This window comes from Gobio gobio, assembly GCF_949357685.1.
Source record: "Gobio gobio genome assembly, chromosome: 15".
Lineage (NCBI taxonomy): Eukaryota > Metazoa > Chordata > Actinopteri > Cypriniformes > Gobionidae > Gobio > Gobio gobio.
In genome coordinates this window covers 8242323-8261022 of record NC_137108.1, presented here as the reverse complement: position 1 = coordinate 8261022, position 18700 = coordinate 8242323, and the positions used below count along the sequence as shown (strand labels likewise).

Below are 18700 nucleotides of genomic sequence, written 5' to 3'. Positions count from 1 at the left end.
GGTCCAAGGTCAACACAGCCGTATACCAGGAAGTTTTAAAGCACTTCATGCTTCCTTCTGCTGACCAACTTTATGGAGATGCAGATTTCTTTTTCCAACAGGACTTGGCACCTGCACACAGTGCCAAAGCAACCAGTACCTGGTTTAAGGACCATGGTATCCCTGTTCTTAATTGGCCAGCAAACTCGCCTGACCTTAACCCCATAGAACATCTATGGGGTATTGTGAAGAGGAAGATGCGATATACCAGACCCAACAATGCAGAAGTGCTGAAGGCCACTATCAGAGCAACCTGGGCTCTCATAACACCTGAGCAGAGCCACAGACTGATCGACTCATGCCACACCGCACTGCTGCAGTAATTCAGGCAAAAGGAGCCCCAACTAAGTATTGAGTGCTGTACATGCTCATACTTTTCATGTTCATACTTTTCAGTTGGCCAAGATTTCTAAAAATCCTTTCTTTGTATTGGTCTTCAGTAATATTCAAATGTTCTGAGATACTGAATTTGGGATTTTCCTTAGTTGTCAGTTATAATCATCAAAATTAAAATAAATAAACATTTGAAATATATCAGTCTGCGTGTAATGAATGAATATAATATACAAGTTTCACTTTTTGAATGGAATTTGTGAAATAAATCAACTTTCTGATGATATTCTAATGATATGACCAGCACCGTATATGGAAGCTTGTTTCCACCACAGAATAAAAATAATTCTGACTTTAAAACTCGCAAAATTTTGACTTTGTTCTTGAAAATTCAGACTTTCGAACATGCACTTCCGACTTTCGAACACGCACTTCCGACTTTCGAACACGCACTTCGAACATGCACTTCCGACTTTAGAACACGCACTTCAGACTTTAGAACACGCAATTCACACTTCCGACTTTAGAACACGCACTTCAGACTTTAGAACACGCACTTCAGACTTTAGAACACGCACTTCCGACTTTAGAACACGCACCTCTGACTTTAAAACACGCACTTCCGACTTTAGAACACGCACTTCCGACTTTAGAACACGCACTTCCGACTTTAGAACACGCACTTCCGACTTTAGAACACGCACTTCCGACTTTAGAACACGGACTTCAGACTTTAGAACACGCACTTCTGACTTTAGAACACGCACTTCTGACTTTAGAACATGCACTTCCGACTTTAGAACACGCACTTCTGACTTTAGAACACGCACTTCTGACTTTAGAACACGCACTTCTGACTTTAGAACACGCACTTCTGACTTTAGAACACGCACTTCTGACTTTAGAACACGCACTTCCGACTTTAGAACACGCACTTCCGACTTTAGAACACGCACTTCCGACTTTAGAACATGCACTTCAGACTTTAGAACACGCACTTACGACTTTAGAACACGCACTTACGACTTTAGAACACGCAATTCACACTTTAGAACACGCACTTCTGACTTTAGAACACGCACTTCTGACTTTAGAACACGCACTTCCGACTTTAGAACACACAATTTCAGAATTTAGAACACGCACTTCTGACTTTAGAACACTTACTTCAGACTTTAGAACACGCAATTCACACTTTAGAACACGCACTTCTGACTTTAGAACACACAATTTCAGAATTTAGAACACGCACTTCTGACTTTAGAACACGCACTTCCGACTTTAGAACACACGATTTCAGAATTTAGAACACGCACTTCTGACTTTAGAACACTTACTTCAGACTTTAGAACACGCAATTCACACTTTAGAACACGCACTTCTGACTTTAGAACACGCACTTCAGACTTTAGAACACGCAATTCACACTTTAGAACACGCACTTCTGACTTTAGAACACGCACTTCAGACTTTAGAACACGCACTTCTGACTTTAGAACACTTACTTCAGACTTTAGAACACGCAATTCACACTTTAGAACACGCACTTCTGACTTTAGAACATGCACTTCACACTTTAGAACACGCACTTCTGACTTTAGAACACGCACTTCTGACTTAAGAACATGCATTTCAGACTTTAGAACACGCACTTTTAGAACACGCACTTCTGACTTTAGAACACACATTTCAGACTTTAGAACACGCACTTCTGACTTTAGAACACGCACTTCTGACTTTAGAACACGCACTTCTGACTTTAGAACACGCACTTCTGAATTTAGAACACGCACTTCTGAACACGCACTTCTGACTTTAGAACACGCACTTCAGACTTTAGTACACACACTTCTGACTTTAGAACACACACTTCTGACTTTAGAACACGCACTTCTGACTTAAGAACATGCATTTCAGACTTTAGAACACGCACTTTTAGAACACGCACTTCTGACTTTAGAACACGCACTTCCGACTTTAGAACACACAATTTCAGAATTTAGAACACGCACTTCTGACTTTAGAACACTTACTTCAGACTTTAGAACACGCAATTCACACTTTAGAACACGCAATTCACACTTTAGAACACACAATTTCAGAATTTAGAACACGCACTTCTGACTTTAGAACACACAATTTCAGAATTTAGAACACGCACTTCTGACTTTAGAACACTTACTTCAGACTTTAGAACACTTACTTCAGACTTTAGAACACGCAATTCACACTTTAGAACACGCACTTCTGACTTTAGAACATGCACTTCACACTTTAGAACACGCACTTCTGACTTTAGAACACGCACTTCTGACTTAAGAACATGCATTTCAGACTTTAGAACACGCACTTTTAGAACACGCACTTCTGACTTTAGAACACACATTTCAGACTTTAGAACACGCACTTCTGACTTTAGAACATGCACTTCTGACTTTAGAACACGCACTTCTGAATTTAGAACACGCACTTCTGAATTTAGAACACGCACTTCTGACTTTAGAACACGCACTTCTGAATTTAGAACACGCACTTCTGAATTTAGAACACGCACTTCTGACTTTAGAACACGCACTTCTGAATTTAGAACACACACTTCCAACTTTAGAACACGCACTTCTGACTTTAGAACACGCACTTCAGACTTTAGAACACGCACTTCTGACTTTAGAACACGCACTTCAGACTTTAGAACACGTACTTCACACTTTAGAACACGCACTTCTGACTTTAGAACACGCACTTCTGACTTTAGAACACGCACTTCTGACTTTAGAACACGCACTTCTGACTTTAGAACATGCACTTCTGACTTTAGAACATGCACTTCACACTTTAGAACACGCACTTCCGACTTTAGAACGCGCACTTCCGACTTTAGAACATGCACTTCACACTTTAGAACGCGCACTTCACACTTTAGAACGCGCACTTCTGCCTTTAGAACGCGCACTTCTGCCTTTAGAACAGGCAATTCTCTTAGTTCTCAGTTCTCTTAGAACTCAAAAATGATATGACAGTGATAACCATTAGAATCAAAAAAGACAGAACCCAAACATCTCAACAGAAACAGTATAAGAAGTTCATTTTTAAGGTTCACAATGAGTAGAAAAGTAGAAAGCAACAGCTGCTTATATTCAGCGTTTACAGGGTACAGCAGATAGTCATCATAACTGTGATCATCAACCATTAAAACAAAAATAGGTATATATCACACGCTCTTTATTTTGAAAAGGTTTCACATGTGTTTTACAGCCTGATGCCAAAAGAGTTCCATGGTTCTTTAGAAAATGCACTGGAGAAGGGCTTCACTTTGTCACTTTTAAAAGGTGATATTTAGAACCAGGACACTCATCACATATAAATGTAACATCAGGAAATTTTTAATCTCCAAAGAACCATATGGCCAACTAAGGGTTCTTGAGAGAACAGAGGAAATGATTCTCGTTGAAAATATACATGCTGCAAACAAGCACTGACTAATGCACAATGCTGAGATGTTTTAACATGTTTTACAGTCCACAAACTGAAAGTTTTCATACTCTGTATAAATATTCAGATAATCAGGACAAGGGCTTGACATTAACTTTTTTGCTCACCAGCCACTGGCTAATGGTTTTCCAAAGTTACTAGCCATTCAGCATTTCCACTGCCCACTATTTTGACATCGGTATCATCAGAAAAACTGCCATTTAGATATTTGTAATATCTCATAATTTGGCAGCAGGTTTATTTGGCTGCTGTCACTTTAAGATCTGACTCACGGATCCATTACACTGTTACACATGTGTTTTCTTTCTCAACTGTTTACGTTCACTTAAAACAGAACTGACTGTGTTTATGTGAATACTCGGCAAAACCGGCATCTTGACATTATTTTGTGTGTATTTGATTGTTTAAAACCCCCACCTGGCGTTTATTTTTTGATCGCCTTTTTCTCGCATCATATATTTTAGGTATTATCATAAATTAGGTATCATTCGAAAGCTTACGAACTCAAAATTCATCCTGTGAAAACCGTTTTGAAATCAGACTTTGCGTTACCATGGAAACGGTGCTCTAAATTCTTCTAGCGGGCTCCTCCCCTAGTGGGCGGCGTCATGTTTCATATTACAAAATGTATTTTAACTACTTTATAATCTAAATCTTTTCTAATCTTGACAAAACACATCTCGTCTGTAAGGTCTGAGTCTCAAGGTTCCATATTTGGTGACTGTTTTGTGATGGAAGTGATATTTGGACAGAAATTTACAGGAAAATGCATTTAAAAAAACAATCAATGGAATGTGGATGACACCCGGTGGCTATTTTTGGCATAGCGCCTAAACAAAATCTCATGGGGACTTCGAATTTTGTGATTTCAACTTCAAATTTGAAACACAACTTGGTTAGACATATGGCTTTAATTTTATAGTAATTTTAGAGTAAAACATTTTTTGTAAAATATATATTTTATATAAAATAAATATTTAGTACAGTATTTTTCATTTACAGTAAATTTAAACTTCCATAACTTTTTCAAACTTTCATATTTTGAAATGCTTTCACTTCAGAAATAATCTGCTGAGTGTCTTCTTTAAAACAAGCAGCGGAAAAGAACTACATATAGTGCTGAGAGGCAGCTTTATGTGTGCGCACTTTTGGGTGCGAGCACAAAATCTGCTGGAAAATGATGCGCAATCCCACGCCGAAAACAGCAACAATATTCATCCGGAGCAAATATAGCGAGTATGTGAGAAGAGGTTTGTCTCACTGTCAGAGAGATGAGAGAGAGAGAAAGAGCAGCTGGTATCGTGTGTCTATTCTACAGGAAATATAAGTATTGGAAGCGTTTCAGATATTTCAGGATCGATTTCAGGATCGAAAAAGCGATACGTTTGACAAAACTACGTGGCTCTTAGTTTATTATTTCTGATGCATTTTTAAAAGACTACAACTGAAAACGATGTATATTATATATAAAAAGGAGTGACTGCGTTCCACACGCATTTGGCAGGTGTTAATGTCAAGCCCTGATCAGGACACATGCTAATACATATCATTTAAACTATATTAAATGTAACAAGTTAATGAAATACACAAAAGATTACTCACCTAATGAACTGACTACAGAAACAGTGAAGCAGATTGTGAGTGTTTGTAGTAGTCCGTGCCTGAAATGATCATCGCTTCCTGTGTGTAACCTTGATGACATGTCCAAAATCAATGTGATAAACTAAGAAAATAGAACGAAAAGAAAAGGGAGAAAATAACAAAACTGTACAATAACTAAAAGAAATGAAGTTTACAGAACAAAGAAAAGAGTGAAAAGAAAGACTAGTTTGAAAATAGTGGCATACGATAAAGATGAGAATAAGACAAGAATGAGAATAAGCAAAATAATAGGTTGAAACATCTGGGTTGATATCAAAATGGAAGAGGAAATGGAAGAAAGAGAGGAACAGTGAGTCGGAAGATAGGCAGAAAGGTCAATATGCATTACATATGACCAAGATTATTGAGGAAAATAGAGAATATCACAATCATCCATTCAACAAACCATTTTAAATGCAAGCCATATACATATGAAATAGGTCACCCCACAATGACAATTTTGTCACTATTTACACATCATCGTTCCAAACCCATATGCTGTTATTGTTCGTATGCATTTATTTAACATTTGAAGAATCTTTATGCAGCTTTTTTGACTTTGTGTTAAATCACAATGGGTGACAAACAGGCCAAAATTGAAATCCTTATTCTCTAAAGAGCCTGCTCTCCACCGTAGCTGACACATCAGTCACATTTCCTCAAGTTAGAACTCAATAACTTCTTCAAACATAACTGTTCTTATGACTAAACATCACCGGGGCCAAAACTGGTGCTGTATTTGATTTGAGCTATGGCAGAATGCAAATTGTTTCCGTGGATATAAACAATTTCAAAAATAGTATGTTCACGCAACCCTTTATGGTGTTTTTTATCCTTTTTGGAGATTGACAGATTAAATTACAATAAACTTGTAGTATTGATTCTTCAAAATGTCTTATTTGGGGGGAAATGGCATACAGGGCCAGAATGACATGAGGATGATTAAATAATGATTAAATGTTGATTTCAGTTCAACTTTTCCTTTAAAGTGCCCCATTATGCTGTTGTAAAGGTTGCTCATTTTGATCTCCTACAAAAGGTTTACATGCTTCTAAGATCAAAAACACTTTAGTTGTTTTCTCGTAGTATACACTGCAGCATCACCTCATTTGTAAGTGTCTGAAACGGTTTGATAAAGAATTCAGTTCTCGAAACCCCTCTTTTCCGAGCACCTACTCTGCTCTGATTGGTCAGACGGCTCAGTCTGTTGTGATTGGTCTACTCGTCTCTGATTGGTCAGATGGCCCAGTCTGTTGTGATTGGTCTACTCGTCTCTGATTGGTCAGATGGCCCAGTCTGTTGTGATTGGTCTACTCGTCTCTGATTGGTCAGATGGCCCAGTCTGTTGTGATTGGTCTACTCGTCTCTGATTGGTCAGATGGCCCAGTCTGTTGTGATTGGTCTACTCTTCTCTGATTGGTCAGACGGCTCAGTCTGTTGTGATTGGTCTACTCTTCTCTGATTGGTCAGACGGCTCAGTCTGTTGTGATTGGTCTACTCTTCTCTGATTGGTCAGATGGCCCAGTCTGTTGTGATTGGTCTACTCGTCTCTGATTGGTCAGATGGCCCAGTCTGTTGTGATTGGTCTACTCGTCTCTGATTGGTCAGATGGCCCAGTCTGTTGTGATTGGTCTACTCGTCTCTGATTGGTCAGATGGCCCAGTCTGTTGTGATTGGTCTACTCTTCTCTGATTGGTCAGACGGCTCAGTCTGTTGTGATTGGTCTACTCTTCTCTGATTGGTCAGACGGCTCAGTCTGTTGTGATTGGTCTACTCTTCTCTGATTGGTCAGATGGCTCAGTCTGTTGTGATTGGTCAACTCTTCTCTGATTGGTCAGACGGCTCAGTCTGTTGTGATTGGTCTACTCTTCTCTGATTGGTCAGACGGCTCAGTCTGTTGTGATTGGTCTACTCTGCTCTGATTGGTCAGATGGCCCAGTCTTTTGTGATTGGTCTACTCTGCTCTGATTGGTCAGACGGCTCAGTCTGTTGTGATTGGTCTACTCTTCACTGATTGGTCAGACGGCTCAGTCTGTTGTGATTGGTCTACTCTGCTCTGATTGGTCAGATGGCCCAGTCTGTTGTGATTGGTCTACTCTGCTCTGATTGGTCAGATGGCCCAGTCTGTTGTGATTGGTCTACTCTGCTCTGATTGGTCAGATGGCCCAGTCTGTTGTGATTGGTCTACTCTGCTCTGATTGGTCAGATGGCCCAGTCTGTTGTGATTGGTCTACTCTGCTCTGATTGGTCAGATGGCCCAGTCTGTTGTGATTGGTCTACTCTGCTCTGATTGGTCAGATGGACAGTCTGCTGTGATTGGTCTACTCTGCTCTGATTGGTCAGATGGCTCAGTCTGTTGTGATTGGTCTACTCTGCTCTGATTGGTCAGATGGGTCAGTCTGTTGTGATTGGTCTACTCTGATTGGTCAGATGGCTCAGTCTGTTGTGATTGGTCTACTCTGCTCTGATTGGTCAGATGGGTCAGTCTGTTGTGATTGGTCTACTCTGATTGGTCAGATGGCTCAGTCTGTTGTGATTGGTCTACTCTGCTCTGATTGGTCAGATGGCCCAGTCTGTTGTGATTGGACATTACATTACGTGTCAGAAACTAAATGCCCAATCTGAATGTGTATCTCAGCATTTGATACACAGTGACACAAACAGCAAAGATGGCGTTGATTTTAGAGTATCAATTCTGGTGCGAGTCCTCATCCTTTGGAAGTGCATGCAATGTGGATTTCTCTTCACAGCACAGAAAACTGCATCTTATCGACATCTCGACAACACGAACCAAACTCAATCAAACTAGTGTTTGAGGGCAGGGCAAATTAGACAGTGTTCACAGGTGGCCAATGAAGACCATAGGCTGGTGTTATGCAAATTTGTGACAAACCTAAATAGGTTCAAGAAGAAAAACTGGAATCCTGATGACTCATATGAAGCAGATCAGAATCGGTTCTTTCTTTTGGGAGGCAATAACTCTATTTATCATGCTCTTTGATCTTTGAAACTTTGCAGACCTTTTACAATAACAAACAGTGATATTACACACTAAATTAAAAGTAATATCCAGAGAAAAAAACAAACATAATAGGGGCACTTTAAACAGGCTTGTGTAAGTCCTGTTTTTATTTGTACTTACTGACAGAGGTTCTTCAGTTTCTCGGTCCTCTGGTTTTGGGACTTCCAGGCGGTCGATGAAGTTCTGCAGCTCCTTCCTGAAAGCTTTCATCTGAGCATTGATACGATAGAGCAGCTCGTGCTCTCGTATTCGGCCGCCCTCTTCATCATCATCCATTCTTCCAAACAGCTCACCGTTGCTCGCGTAAACTCGAGCTTCTGCAATGATGGTGCTGGTGTCAGCAATGAGTCTATCAATGGTCCTGCTCAATCTTTCCGCCTCCATACGGATATCAATCATCTGCTGGCGGTCCTTGAAACTTCTTGATAAAAAACGTCCCTCTGGGGTGTAGAGGGAGCGAGTAGGAGTAAGACACCGGATGTTGCGGACCTCCTCGGAATCACTTTCGCCGCCGACGGGACCCTCACGTTTGCGATGCGGCGTGAGCCGAGAGCAGTCATCGTCGCTTTCCCTGCGGCCACAGTCGCTCTCTGCGTCGCTGTCCCTCGGGCTGCCGCGGATGCCCAGGTGGGACGCCAGATCGTAGCGTTGCATGTTGGACAGCAGCACGCGGTTTTCATACTGCAGCTGCATCACCTTCCCGCTCAGTTCGTTGATCTGCAGCCTGGCGGCCTTCAGCTCTTCCTGCAGAGCTTCAAACTTTGCGGCATCGATCGCCCCACTGTTGTAGCGTGAGCCCTCATGTGACCCTGCCTTGTATTTGAGCTTGTTGAGCTCGCTGGTCATTTTCTTGTTCTGCTCTTCCACATCAGCCAAATTGCGGCGCAGAAGTTCGGCCTCATCCTCCACCAACTGCAGCTGTTGCCGCAGTTCGGACAGCGCCTCGCTCTGCTCTCTGGTCGATGGGTCCATCGTCCCACCAGCCAGCTCATCCCCACGCAGGTCATCCAACTCTGCCTTCAGCCCGCGGTTCTCTACTTCCAGCTCCACGATTTTGCGACCTAAAATATTGGCTTCTTCTTCCACCAGCCGCAGGCGGAGCTTCAGTTCGGACTCTCGGGTGGTGGGGGGACCTCCAGCCTCGCCTTTGGGGAGAGGACTGTCTACATCACCGTAAAAGGAACGGTACTTATGGAGCTCCTGCTCTAAACGGTCCTTCTCTTTGTCTATCTTAGCCATTTTCTTCCGCATTAAGATAGCCTCCTCCTTGATGAAGGCCAACTGGCACTTTAGATCTTCATTTTCCTCCTATGGAAGAAAATATAGTTTGGTGTCAAATTGATAATGCATCGATGCTGTTGGTGCAAATCAAGGGCATAGGAACATTAGGCAGGAGTCATTAGGAAAAGTCAGCTTGGCTAATACATTTTTAGGTGACATAATATAGGCCAGGGGTGGCGAACTCCGGTCCTGGAGAGCCTCAGTCCTGCAGAGTTCAGCTCCAATCCTGATAAAACTCACCTGCCTGTAGCTTCCTAGTAACCCTTCAGACCTTGATTAGCTTGTTCAGGTATGTTTGATCAGGGTTGAATCAAAACTCTGCAGGACTGTGGCTCTCCAGGACCGGAGTTCGCCACCCGTGATATAGGCACTTGCCAGGTTAACTGGTACTTACCACTTGCACACCACGCCGGCACCAGGGTACATAAATAATAGCTGATAGCTGATATCATGTTCAGTCGCTTTCTAATGAGTACTCGCTTTTCGCTTTCACTTTTGAATTCGCTCGCGTTCAGTGAGGAGGGGAAGGAGGGTGGTCACAGTAACTCGTTTGGAGGGCATGGCCCACGAATGCAACTGGTGCTGGCCGAGTTTGTTTAGGTTGGCAAAGGATTCTGCTTCTACCACAATTATTATTTCCCAAAATAGTGTATGTGTGGGAGTGGAGGGAGACTTAGACATTTCTACTCTTACTAAAGCTGCAATGCTCCTGATGCATACAACATTTGAATATCTCTTACCTCTGTTGGGGTTTGTGGAGTCCTCTTCTCTGATTTCTGCACATCTTTTCCTCTTCGTTTCAGAGAAAGCTGCAATGCATTGAAATAAACATTATGGAACTTCATTATCTACGCTGAAAAATGCAAAACAACAGTGTATTTAGTTAAAATACATTTTTAAATTGGTCTAATCAAATATCATGGTTTTGTTCAGTTTGTCTAAAAGCAAATAACACTCCCCATAGAAAAAAAATACAATACATTTTTTTTTACATAGTATTTTCGCTTGACACCAGAGCATTGATGTGCAGAACACATTCTGGCTAGCTTTACAGGCAGCAGAAATCATTGTGGTTTTCTGTTGTTTTTTTAAGCATATAGCAGAAAATACAATTACATATTTTAAAAAGACATCACAATTGTCATGCAACAGAAGAATGCAGATAAAAGTAAATCCAAACAGCATTTATTGAGGCACACATGGGATGTAAACAGGTAAGTAACTGGAAAGTAGATCGATGAGATGATACTGGCAGGGTAATGACTGTTCTTATCTGTTTGCAGGCAGAGATAACAGGAGACTGGAAGGCTGACTGGCTTGAAGACGAGATGATCACTGAAGACAAAGGAAGACAGAAGACTTAGGAGGAGGGCAAGGAGATGGTGCAGGGATGGTAAGAGGAGCAGGCAAAGGGATGGAGATAGCAGGTGGCGGGAATGGGGAAAGATGGATGACGAGACCCCGGCAGCGATGATGGTAGTTGTCTGAAGGCACAGACCCAGACCATGGCGGAGTTGAGGGAGGGAGGAGCCATGGTGGAGAAGAGGCTGACGTCAACTGGGGACTGACCAATGGAGGTGGAGCCAATGGATCCCAGGACGCAGACAAAGAGCGACATTGCAGGCACAGTGACGATCGTCTGAGGAGCCTGACGGACCGAGGACTGAGGCGATGCTGGTGTGATGGTGGACCGAGGAATACACAAAGGGAAGGAGGAGCCCGCTGCAGCGGTAGGGGTGGAGGAACAGAGCGTAGCAGAAGAGACAGTGGCAGAGGTGCTGTGACGACTGACCAAGGGGGAGCTGGTGGGACGAGGGAACCCGGTGAACTCAAAAGGCAGAGGGAGTCTGGTGGAGCCGAAGGTGGAGCCAACAGGTCGACGGGCTGAGATGGAGCGAGACGATCTGAGGCCGGAGGCAGAGCCACTGGATCTATCCAGTCAGGCACTGATGGTGGTTGCAGGACCTGAGGCTAGACGGGAGTGCTTGGCATTGCAGGAGATGGCGAAGGGCTGACAACCTCCATCAGAGCCGGGGCTGGAGGACTGGCTGATCAGCCAGTCTCAAAATCCACCAAAATAACCTCGGCCACTGATGTCGTGGGCTCACACCCTTGGTTAGACTCACTGGGAGGCTCCTCTTCCAGGGCGAGGGTCCGCACTGACCTTGTATCTTCACACACTGGTTGACGCGTCGCGGCGGGTGGTAGCTCTCCGTCTGTGGAGGACTCACACGCTTCCTCCGTGGTCGATGGTGGTGGAACGGACTCTGGACTTCTGGACCCGGAGGTAAATGCTCTCCAGACACTGGATGATAGCATCCCTCCAGGTTCAGCCCAGAGGTGTCTGGGAGGTCTACAGGGTGATGGTAATTCGCCCCGATCCAGAAAAGTGACTTCAGGGTCTCGTTGTTAAAAAAAGGGGCTGGTGACGACAAGAAGGCAGAATCTCTTGGTAAAAACTGCTCATGAGCCATAACAGCAAATCGCGCTGCATAATCCATTTTAGGTCTGGTCTTCTGTCATGGAACAGAAGAATGCAGACAAAGGTCGAATTCATACAGAGTTTATTGAGACACACACTGGAAGACTGGAAGGCTGGCTGGCTGGCTGGCTGGCTTGAAGATGATATGATCTCTGAAGACTGAGGAAGACAGAAGACTGGACAGTTCGAGACAGAAGCACACAAGTAATTATCCACAGGTTGGTAGTCGGGTAAGTGTTCAGGGTTGAACTACCAGACCAGACCAGACCAACATGTGTGTTTGGTGCTGGATTTTATGGAGGAACTGATGAGGCTGATGACAGACAAGTGTGGTGATTATTGAGTGTGCACAGGTGTTAGCCAGAGAGGATTATGGGAAATGTAGTGTGCTGAGGTGAATGGTCTGGTGACCACTCTGGTGACAACAATAGAGTGGTGCAGACGTGACGTCTAAATCCTTGAGACTAATTCGCCACTGGTTCCCTTGAGATTTTCCTACGGGTTTTTATAATCGGTTCAATCCATCAATTTATGATTTAAATAAGGTTGTTTGATGATACTTGGATGTTTTGTTCTTCAAAGTAAATTATACACAACCATATTAAATGCATATTTTGAAGATGTTATGTTCATTTTAGCTAGATAAGGCAGTTTGGGGTGTGAATGTGTGCAGTGTACATCATAGAACAAAACGTCCAAGAATCGTCAAATTATATTTATCCCTTTTATGACCTTATTTTACTCATAAATTACCCCCCCCCCCCCCCCCCCCCCCATTATAAAAACCCATAGGACATTTTTGAGGGAACCAGTGGCAAATTAGTCTTTCGGATTTTGATGTCCTGCCTGCACTACTCTATAAATTAAGGTCTTTCGAAGTTGTCTTTATTTATTGTAAGTAAAAAATGTTTTTACTTTAGTTTTATCTTAAGTGAAAATGCTGCTGTCATATTATAGCTAATATATATTATATGTTTTGCTTATGGTGAAATTAAATAGGAAAATGCCACAAAAAAGCTGTTATATTCACCTACATTAAGTAACATTTTAGCTTATGTCTAAGGAAAATATATTGATTAAGTATGGTATGGTCTTTAAAATAAATAATATTTTTACTTTGTTTGAATGTTTTGGATTCATATTAAATCAAATTTAAAGGGATAGTTCACCCAAAAATGAAAATTCTGTCATCATTTACTCACCCTCAAGTTGTTCCAAACCTGTATGAGTTTATTTGTTCCGCTGAACACAAAAGAAGATATTTAGAAGAATGTTTGTTTATAAAGCCGATAGAGTAACCATTGACTACCTACCATAGTATTTTTTTCCCTTCTATGGTAGTCAATGGTTGCTCTCTCTGCTTGGTTACAAACATTCTTCTAAATATCTTCTTTTGTGTTCAGCAGAACAAAGAAACTCATACAGGTTTGGAACAACTTGAGGGTGAGTAAATGATGACAGAATTTTCATTTTTGGGTGAACTATCCCTTTAAGGTCTGAACCGTACCATAAATATAATTTGAGTAAAACTAATTTGTCTGTTGCAATATTTTTTCAGTGTATGAAGTACAAATTTCTATGCTCAAAACATATTATGCTTTGAAAACATGCATCAGTGCAAATTTTTATTGTGTATGGAGAGATTACAAATCGTATCGGCTGTTTAGTTATATATCGTTTATTATACTGGCCAGTTAAAATGGCTCCCTGTTTAGTTCAACATCGGTATCTTCCAGATCCTCTCACCTCTTTGGTCTTCTCCAGCTCATTTTGTAAAGCCTGCTTTGTCACCTCAACTTCAATCAGCTGTTCCCTCAGTTTTTCATTCTCTTCGTCTGTTCTCGTTCGTTTCTCCTCCACATTCTCCAGTTCATTGTGCAGTCGCACAGACACATCCTTGGCCACCTGGGAGAGGAAAGAACATTTTAGGGTTGTCGTTGTCTTGTTACTGACACTTCTCTCATTCGTTGTTGTTTTGTGGTTCTGACATTTTTTTTGACACAGTGAAAAGGTAAAGTGAAGAACCTCATATCTGACCTATGCATTTATTTGTTTACAGGCTTGAGGATTTGACTCTACCTTTAGGTCTTGCTCCAGGCTCCTCAGCAGTTCCCCGTCAATTTCACCTGTTTCTGCGTATCGCATTCGCTTCCTCTCTGCCTTCCGCAGGCGATACTGAAGGATTCGGCAGTTCTTATGGGCTCTCTCGAGCTCACGCCGCATGTCCTGCAACTGACAGGCGTCTTCCTCGTAGAATGTGTCCCTCATTTCATCCATCTCTGCTCGCATTTCTTCAATTTCATGCTAATAAATCACAAGTTCAAAGTCATGTTAAAATAGAAAAAAAATCCTTTATATGTGGGTTAGTGACAAAAAATATGTCTAAAGTGAGTAATCTTTTTTAAATCTAGTCTAAAAATGATGCGCCAACCGGCAAGTTGTTGGAAATGCTCTTTTTAATAATAATCTTTTTATTTATTTAGGTTTTAAAATAACTTTATTGCACTTTCAACAAAAATGTTGCAAACATTTTTCAAGGTAAACATTTTTGTCTAATCACGAATTCAAAAGTATACTACGGTTCAAATGTCTGGGATTGGTAAGAAAAAATTCAACCTATTTCAACTTAAACACTTTAGTTCAGCCCCCTTACATTTTTAAGTTAAAGCAACTTAAAAGTACGAGTCATTTCAATTTAGATTACATTAACTGACTTATAATTTTGAGTTGAATCTTGTATAACTCAAATTAAAAAGTTGAAATTCCTTAACTTATTTTGACGAGTTAAATTAACTTAAAAATATATGTTGTCATAACTTATTAATCCTATAATTTTTTACAGTGTATGTTTTTAAAAGAAGCATATTCTGCTTATTGAGGCTGCATTTATTTGATCCAAAATAAAGTAAAAAAAGTAAAAATGTTAAAAATGTTTACATACATCCTGAAAAAAATGTACACAACATTGATAATAATCAGAAATGTTTCTTGAGCATCAAATCATCACATTAGAATGATTTCTGAAGGATCATGTGACACTGAAGACTGGGGTAATGATGCTGAAAATTCAGCTTTGATCACAGGAATAAATTACATTTATATTAAAATAGAATATATTATTTTATATTCTATTCAAATGTTGAAATATTACTGTTTTTACTGTATTTTGTATCAAATAAATGCAGCCTTAGTGAGCAGAAGAGACTTCTTATAAAAACATAAAAACATACAATCCAAACTTCTGAATGTACACTCCAAAAAATATTTTATGATGCTGTTCACTTTATTTAAGCAATTCATCTTGATTTAACACAATTAAATCAGGTTTCTGGTTCAAATGTAATTGATTCATGTTAAACTGACTTAAACCCGTTACTCTTTGACATAACTTGATGTTTTCATTTTGAAATAACAATAAGTAACCCAATCAAACAAGACTTTCACTTCCCATCATGCTTTGCAAAGGGGCTGAATTCGGAGAGTAAATGTTTAAAGAAAGTGCTATTTGATGCATTTTTAACAAGATGAGCAAATGGAGAGACTTTTTAATGCTTAATGTTTTGTTATGTTGGTATTAAAAAGTTTGTGTTATGTTAGTGTTTTGGAGTTTACAATTGAGGTGAAGTGTAGAGCATGTGCTTGGGGTGAGGACCTGCTAATAACAATTAAAGTTGTTTTAATAATAAAAAACTACTACTTTGGCCATGCCATGGGTGTTCAAAACCGTCATCTGGCTAGCAAGACCTTGTAAAAGTTCTGTACATGTTGTAAAAATAGTATTTCAATAAATAAAAATAATCAATTAAACTGGTTTACTTGTTTTGGTTTGTTTTTTATATGGATTTTAGAATAATTAAATTGCATAGGTTTGAACAAAATTAAGAATGTTAACCTGATTTAACTAAATGGCATTGAATTAACCTTGCATAAAAAACTTTTAGTTTAAAAAAAAAAAAAGTTTACTGAAATAAACAATGTTAATTAAATTCAACATAACCCAATTACGAGGAACCTGTTGACTTAAAAAAAATTAAGTAAATCCAACATATAATTTTTTTGAGTGTATGTCATTAATTTTTCGTGTGGTTACTTAAAAAGGTCAATTTATCTGATATTTTAAGAGATTAAGCGTCCTTAATTCACAATCATGTAAAGGGTTTGATTGTTTACTTCTCACAATGACAGCACAACCCTGCATTATGGTTATTATACCACTCTGATTTGGTGGACACATATTTTTCAAGTGTTAATAATATTTTCTTTGAATACTTTATCAAATTAATTGCAATGTATTAAAGAAATAATAAATAAAATATTATAAATATTTTTCTTTGTTCTCAGGATGGTCTTATGTGATGCAAAAATGAAAATTAGAAAATGAAATTGTTCATTACAGCAACACGTTCTTTGTATCATATGCATTTATCATGTATGTATTTTAAATAGAACCATATTTTCCACAGTAGCACATTCAGTATATCTATCGCATCCTACCTTGAGGTAATCGTTATCCTCCTCTAGCTTCTCGATCTCTTCCTGCAGCTCCTGGTTTGGCGGAGGTAAAGCCTCCAAGGGCCGGTTCGCCTCCGCGTGCGGCAGCTGCGGCTCCGTCACCGGCGAGCTCGGCGTCTTCGTTGCCATGCCGCTTTCTTTCTTCAAGCTTTTGTTCATGTGGAACTGTATGAGTTCAGACTGCAAGCATCCCTCCCTCCAGAAGCCCGGGCCGCATCCTACAGCACTCTTGGCCGTCTGCTTTCCTCCATCGGCTCTCGCGTTCTCTCTTTTGCCCTGAGAGGATTTCGTGGAGCTCGGCTGATCGGACACCACCCGAGCGGCATCGGCCCCCAACAGCGACTCGTCGGCGGCGTAGGGTTCCTCAGACGAGCTGCTGCGCTCCTCGACGCTCTTGTTCTTCTCCGCCCTCCTCAGAGTCGGGCTTTCAGCACCGCTGCCGTGGACAGCGGCCGCGCCTTTGGCCGCGTGTTTGTCTTTGCCGGCGTGGACGGTGACCGGAGAATTACTGCGGCTGCTTTTACCGCCTGGCTTCGACGCGGCGGCGGCGGCTTTGGGGGACGCGCTTTTGGAAGCCGCTTTTGACGGCGAGTCTTTGAATCTGGCTGGCGAGGACGCGCGCTGCTGCTGCTGCTTCATACTGCTGCTTTCCACAGAGTCCATTCTGTCATCTGTGCGAGTTCACGTGTGCAAGATCCATTTTATCCTGCAGCTGTGAGGGTGAAAGCATGCGGTATAATGGATCTGTACTAATGAATCATAATTGAATTGTATTGAAATGGTAGGCCTACTCTTAAAAATAAAGGCAGCTATCCCTGTTGGGGGGAAAAAACACACAGCTAAAACTAGCCTAAACTGGTTGGCTGGTTTAGGCTGGTCTCCCAGGCTGGTTTTAGAGGGGTTTTGCACTCCTTTTTAGCTGAAGAGGCTGGTCTTAAAGGGATAGTTCACCCAAACATGAAAATTAGCCTATGATTTACTCACCCTCAAGCCATCCTAGGTGTGTATGACATTCTTCTTTCAGACGAACACAATCAGAGTTATATTAAAAAATGTCCTGGCTAATCCAAGCTTTATAATGGCAGTGAATGGGAGGCCAAAATCTGAAGGCCAAAAAAGTGCATCCATCCATTATAAAAGTGCTCCACACGGCGGTTAATAAAGGCCTTCTGAAGCCAATCAATGCCTTTGTGTGAGAAAAATATCCATATTTAAAATGTTATAAAGTAAAATATCTAGCTCTTGGCATATTCAACTTGAGGAAAAAGCGTAACTGGCACAACAATGACGTCGGATGTGGTGTTGAATACGGGAGGCGGTCTGGCAGAAGCTAGAAATTTTACTTTATAACGTTTTTAACATGGATATTTTTCTTTCACAAACCCATCGATTCGCTTCAGAAGGCCTTTATTAACCCCCCGGAGCCGTGTGGAGCACTTTTATAATGGGTAGATGCACTCTTTTGGGCAACATTTTCCATTTTTGGGCTCCCATTCACTGCCATTATAATGCTTGGAAGAGCCAGGATATTTTGTAATATAACTCTGATTGTATTCGTCTGAAATAAGAATGTCATATAGGCTGGCTTATTGTATACATTTCATTTTTGGGTGAACTATCCCTTTAACTGTTCAAGCTGGAAGACCAGATAAAAACCTCCAAACTTGGCTGGTATTAGCTGTTTGTTTTTTTCAGCAGGGATGCCATAGAATAACCATTTTCATTTCCCCTTCAGTGAACAGAACTTCAAAGAGCCATTTGTGAAGAAAATATATTTTATATAAACAATATAAGAATCTTTTGTGCAATGGAAAGGTACATGGATGTTACAGGTTCTTCATAGATCCAGATGTGTAGTAGCTCAAAAACCCTCTTGCCCAGCTGGCAGCTGTTTTTTG

At 41.0% G+C, this 18700-nt stretch overlaps 1 protein-coding gene across 1 annotated transcript; it reads right to left on the bottom strand.

Moving 5' to 3' along the window:
- Window positions 1-5656: 5656 nt before the first annotated feature.
- mtcl3 (MTCL family member 3) lies at window positions 5657-17465 on the bottom strand (the record flags this gene model as incomplete). The annotated part of the gene is made up of 6 exons (XM_079837104.1): window positions 5657-5767; window positions 8648-9835; window positions 10549-10617; window positions 14037-14195; window positions 14370-14594; window positions 16785-17465. The coding sequence occupies 6 exons, from the start codon at window positions 17463-17465 to the stop codon at window positions 5657-5659; spliced, it is 2433 nt and encodes an 810-aa protein (XP_079693230.1).
- Between the last annotated feature and the right edge of the window lie 1235 nt (window positions 17466-18700).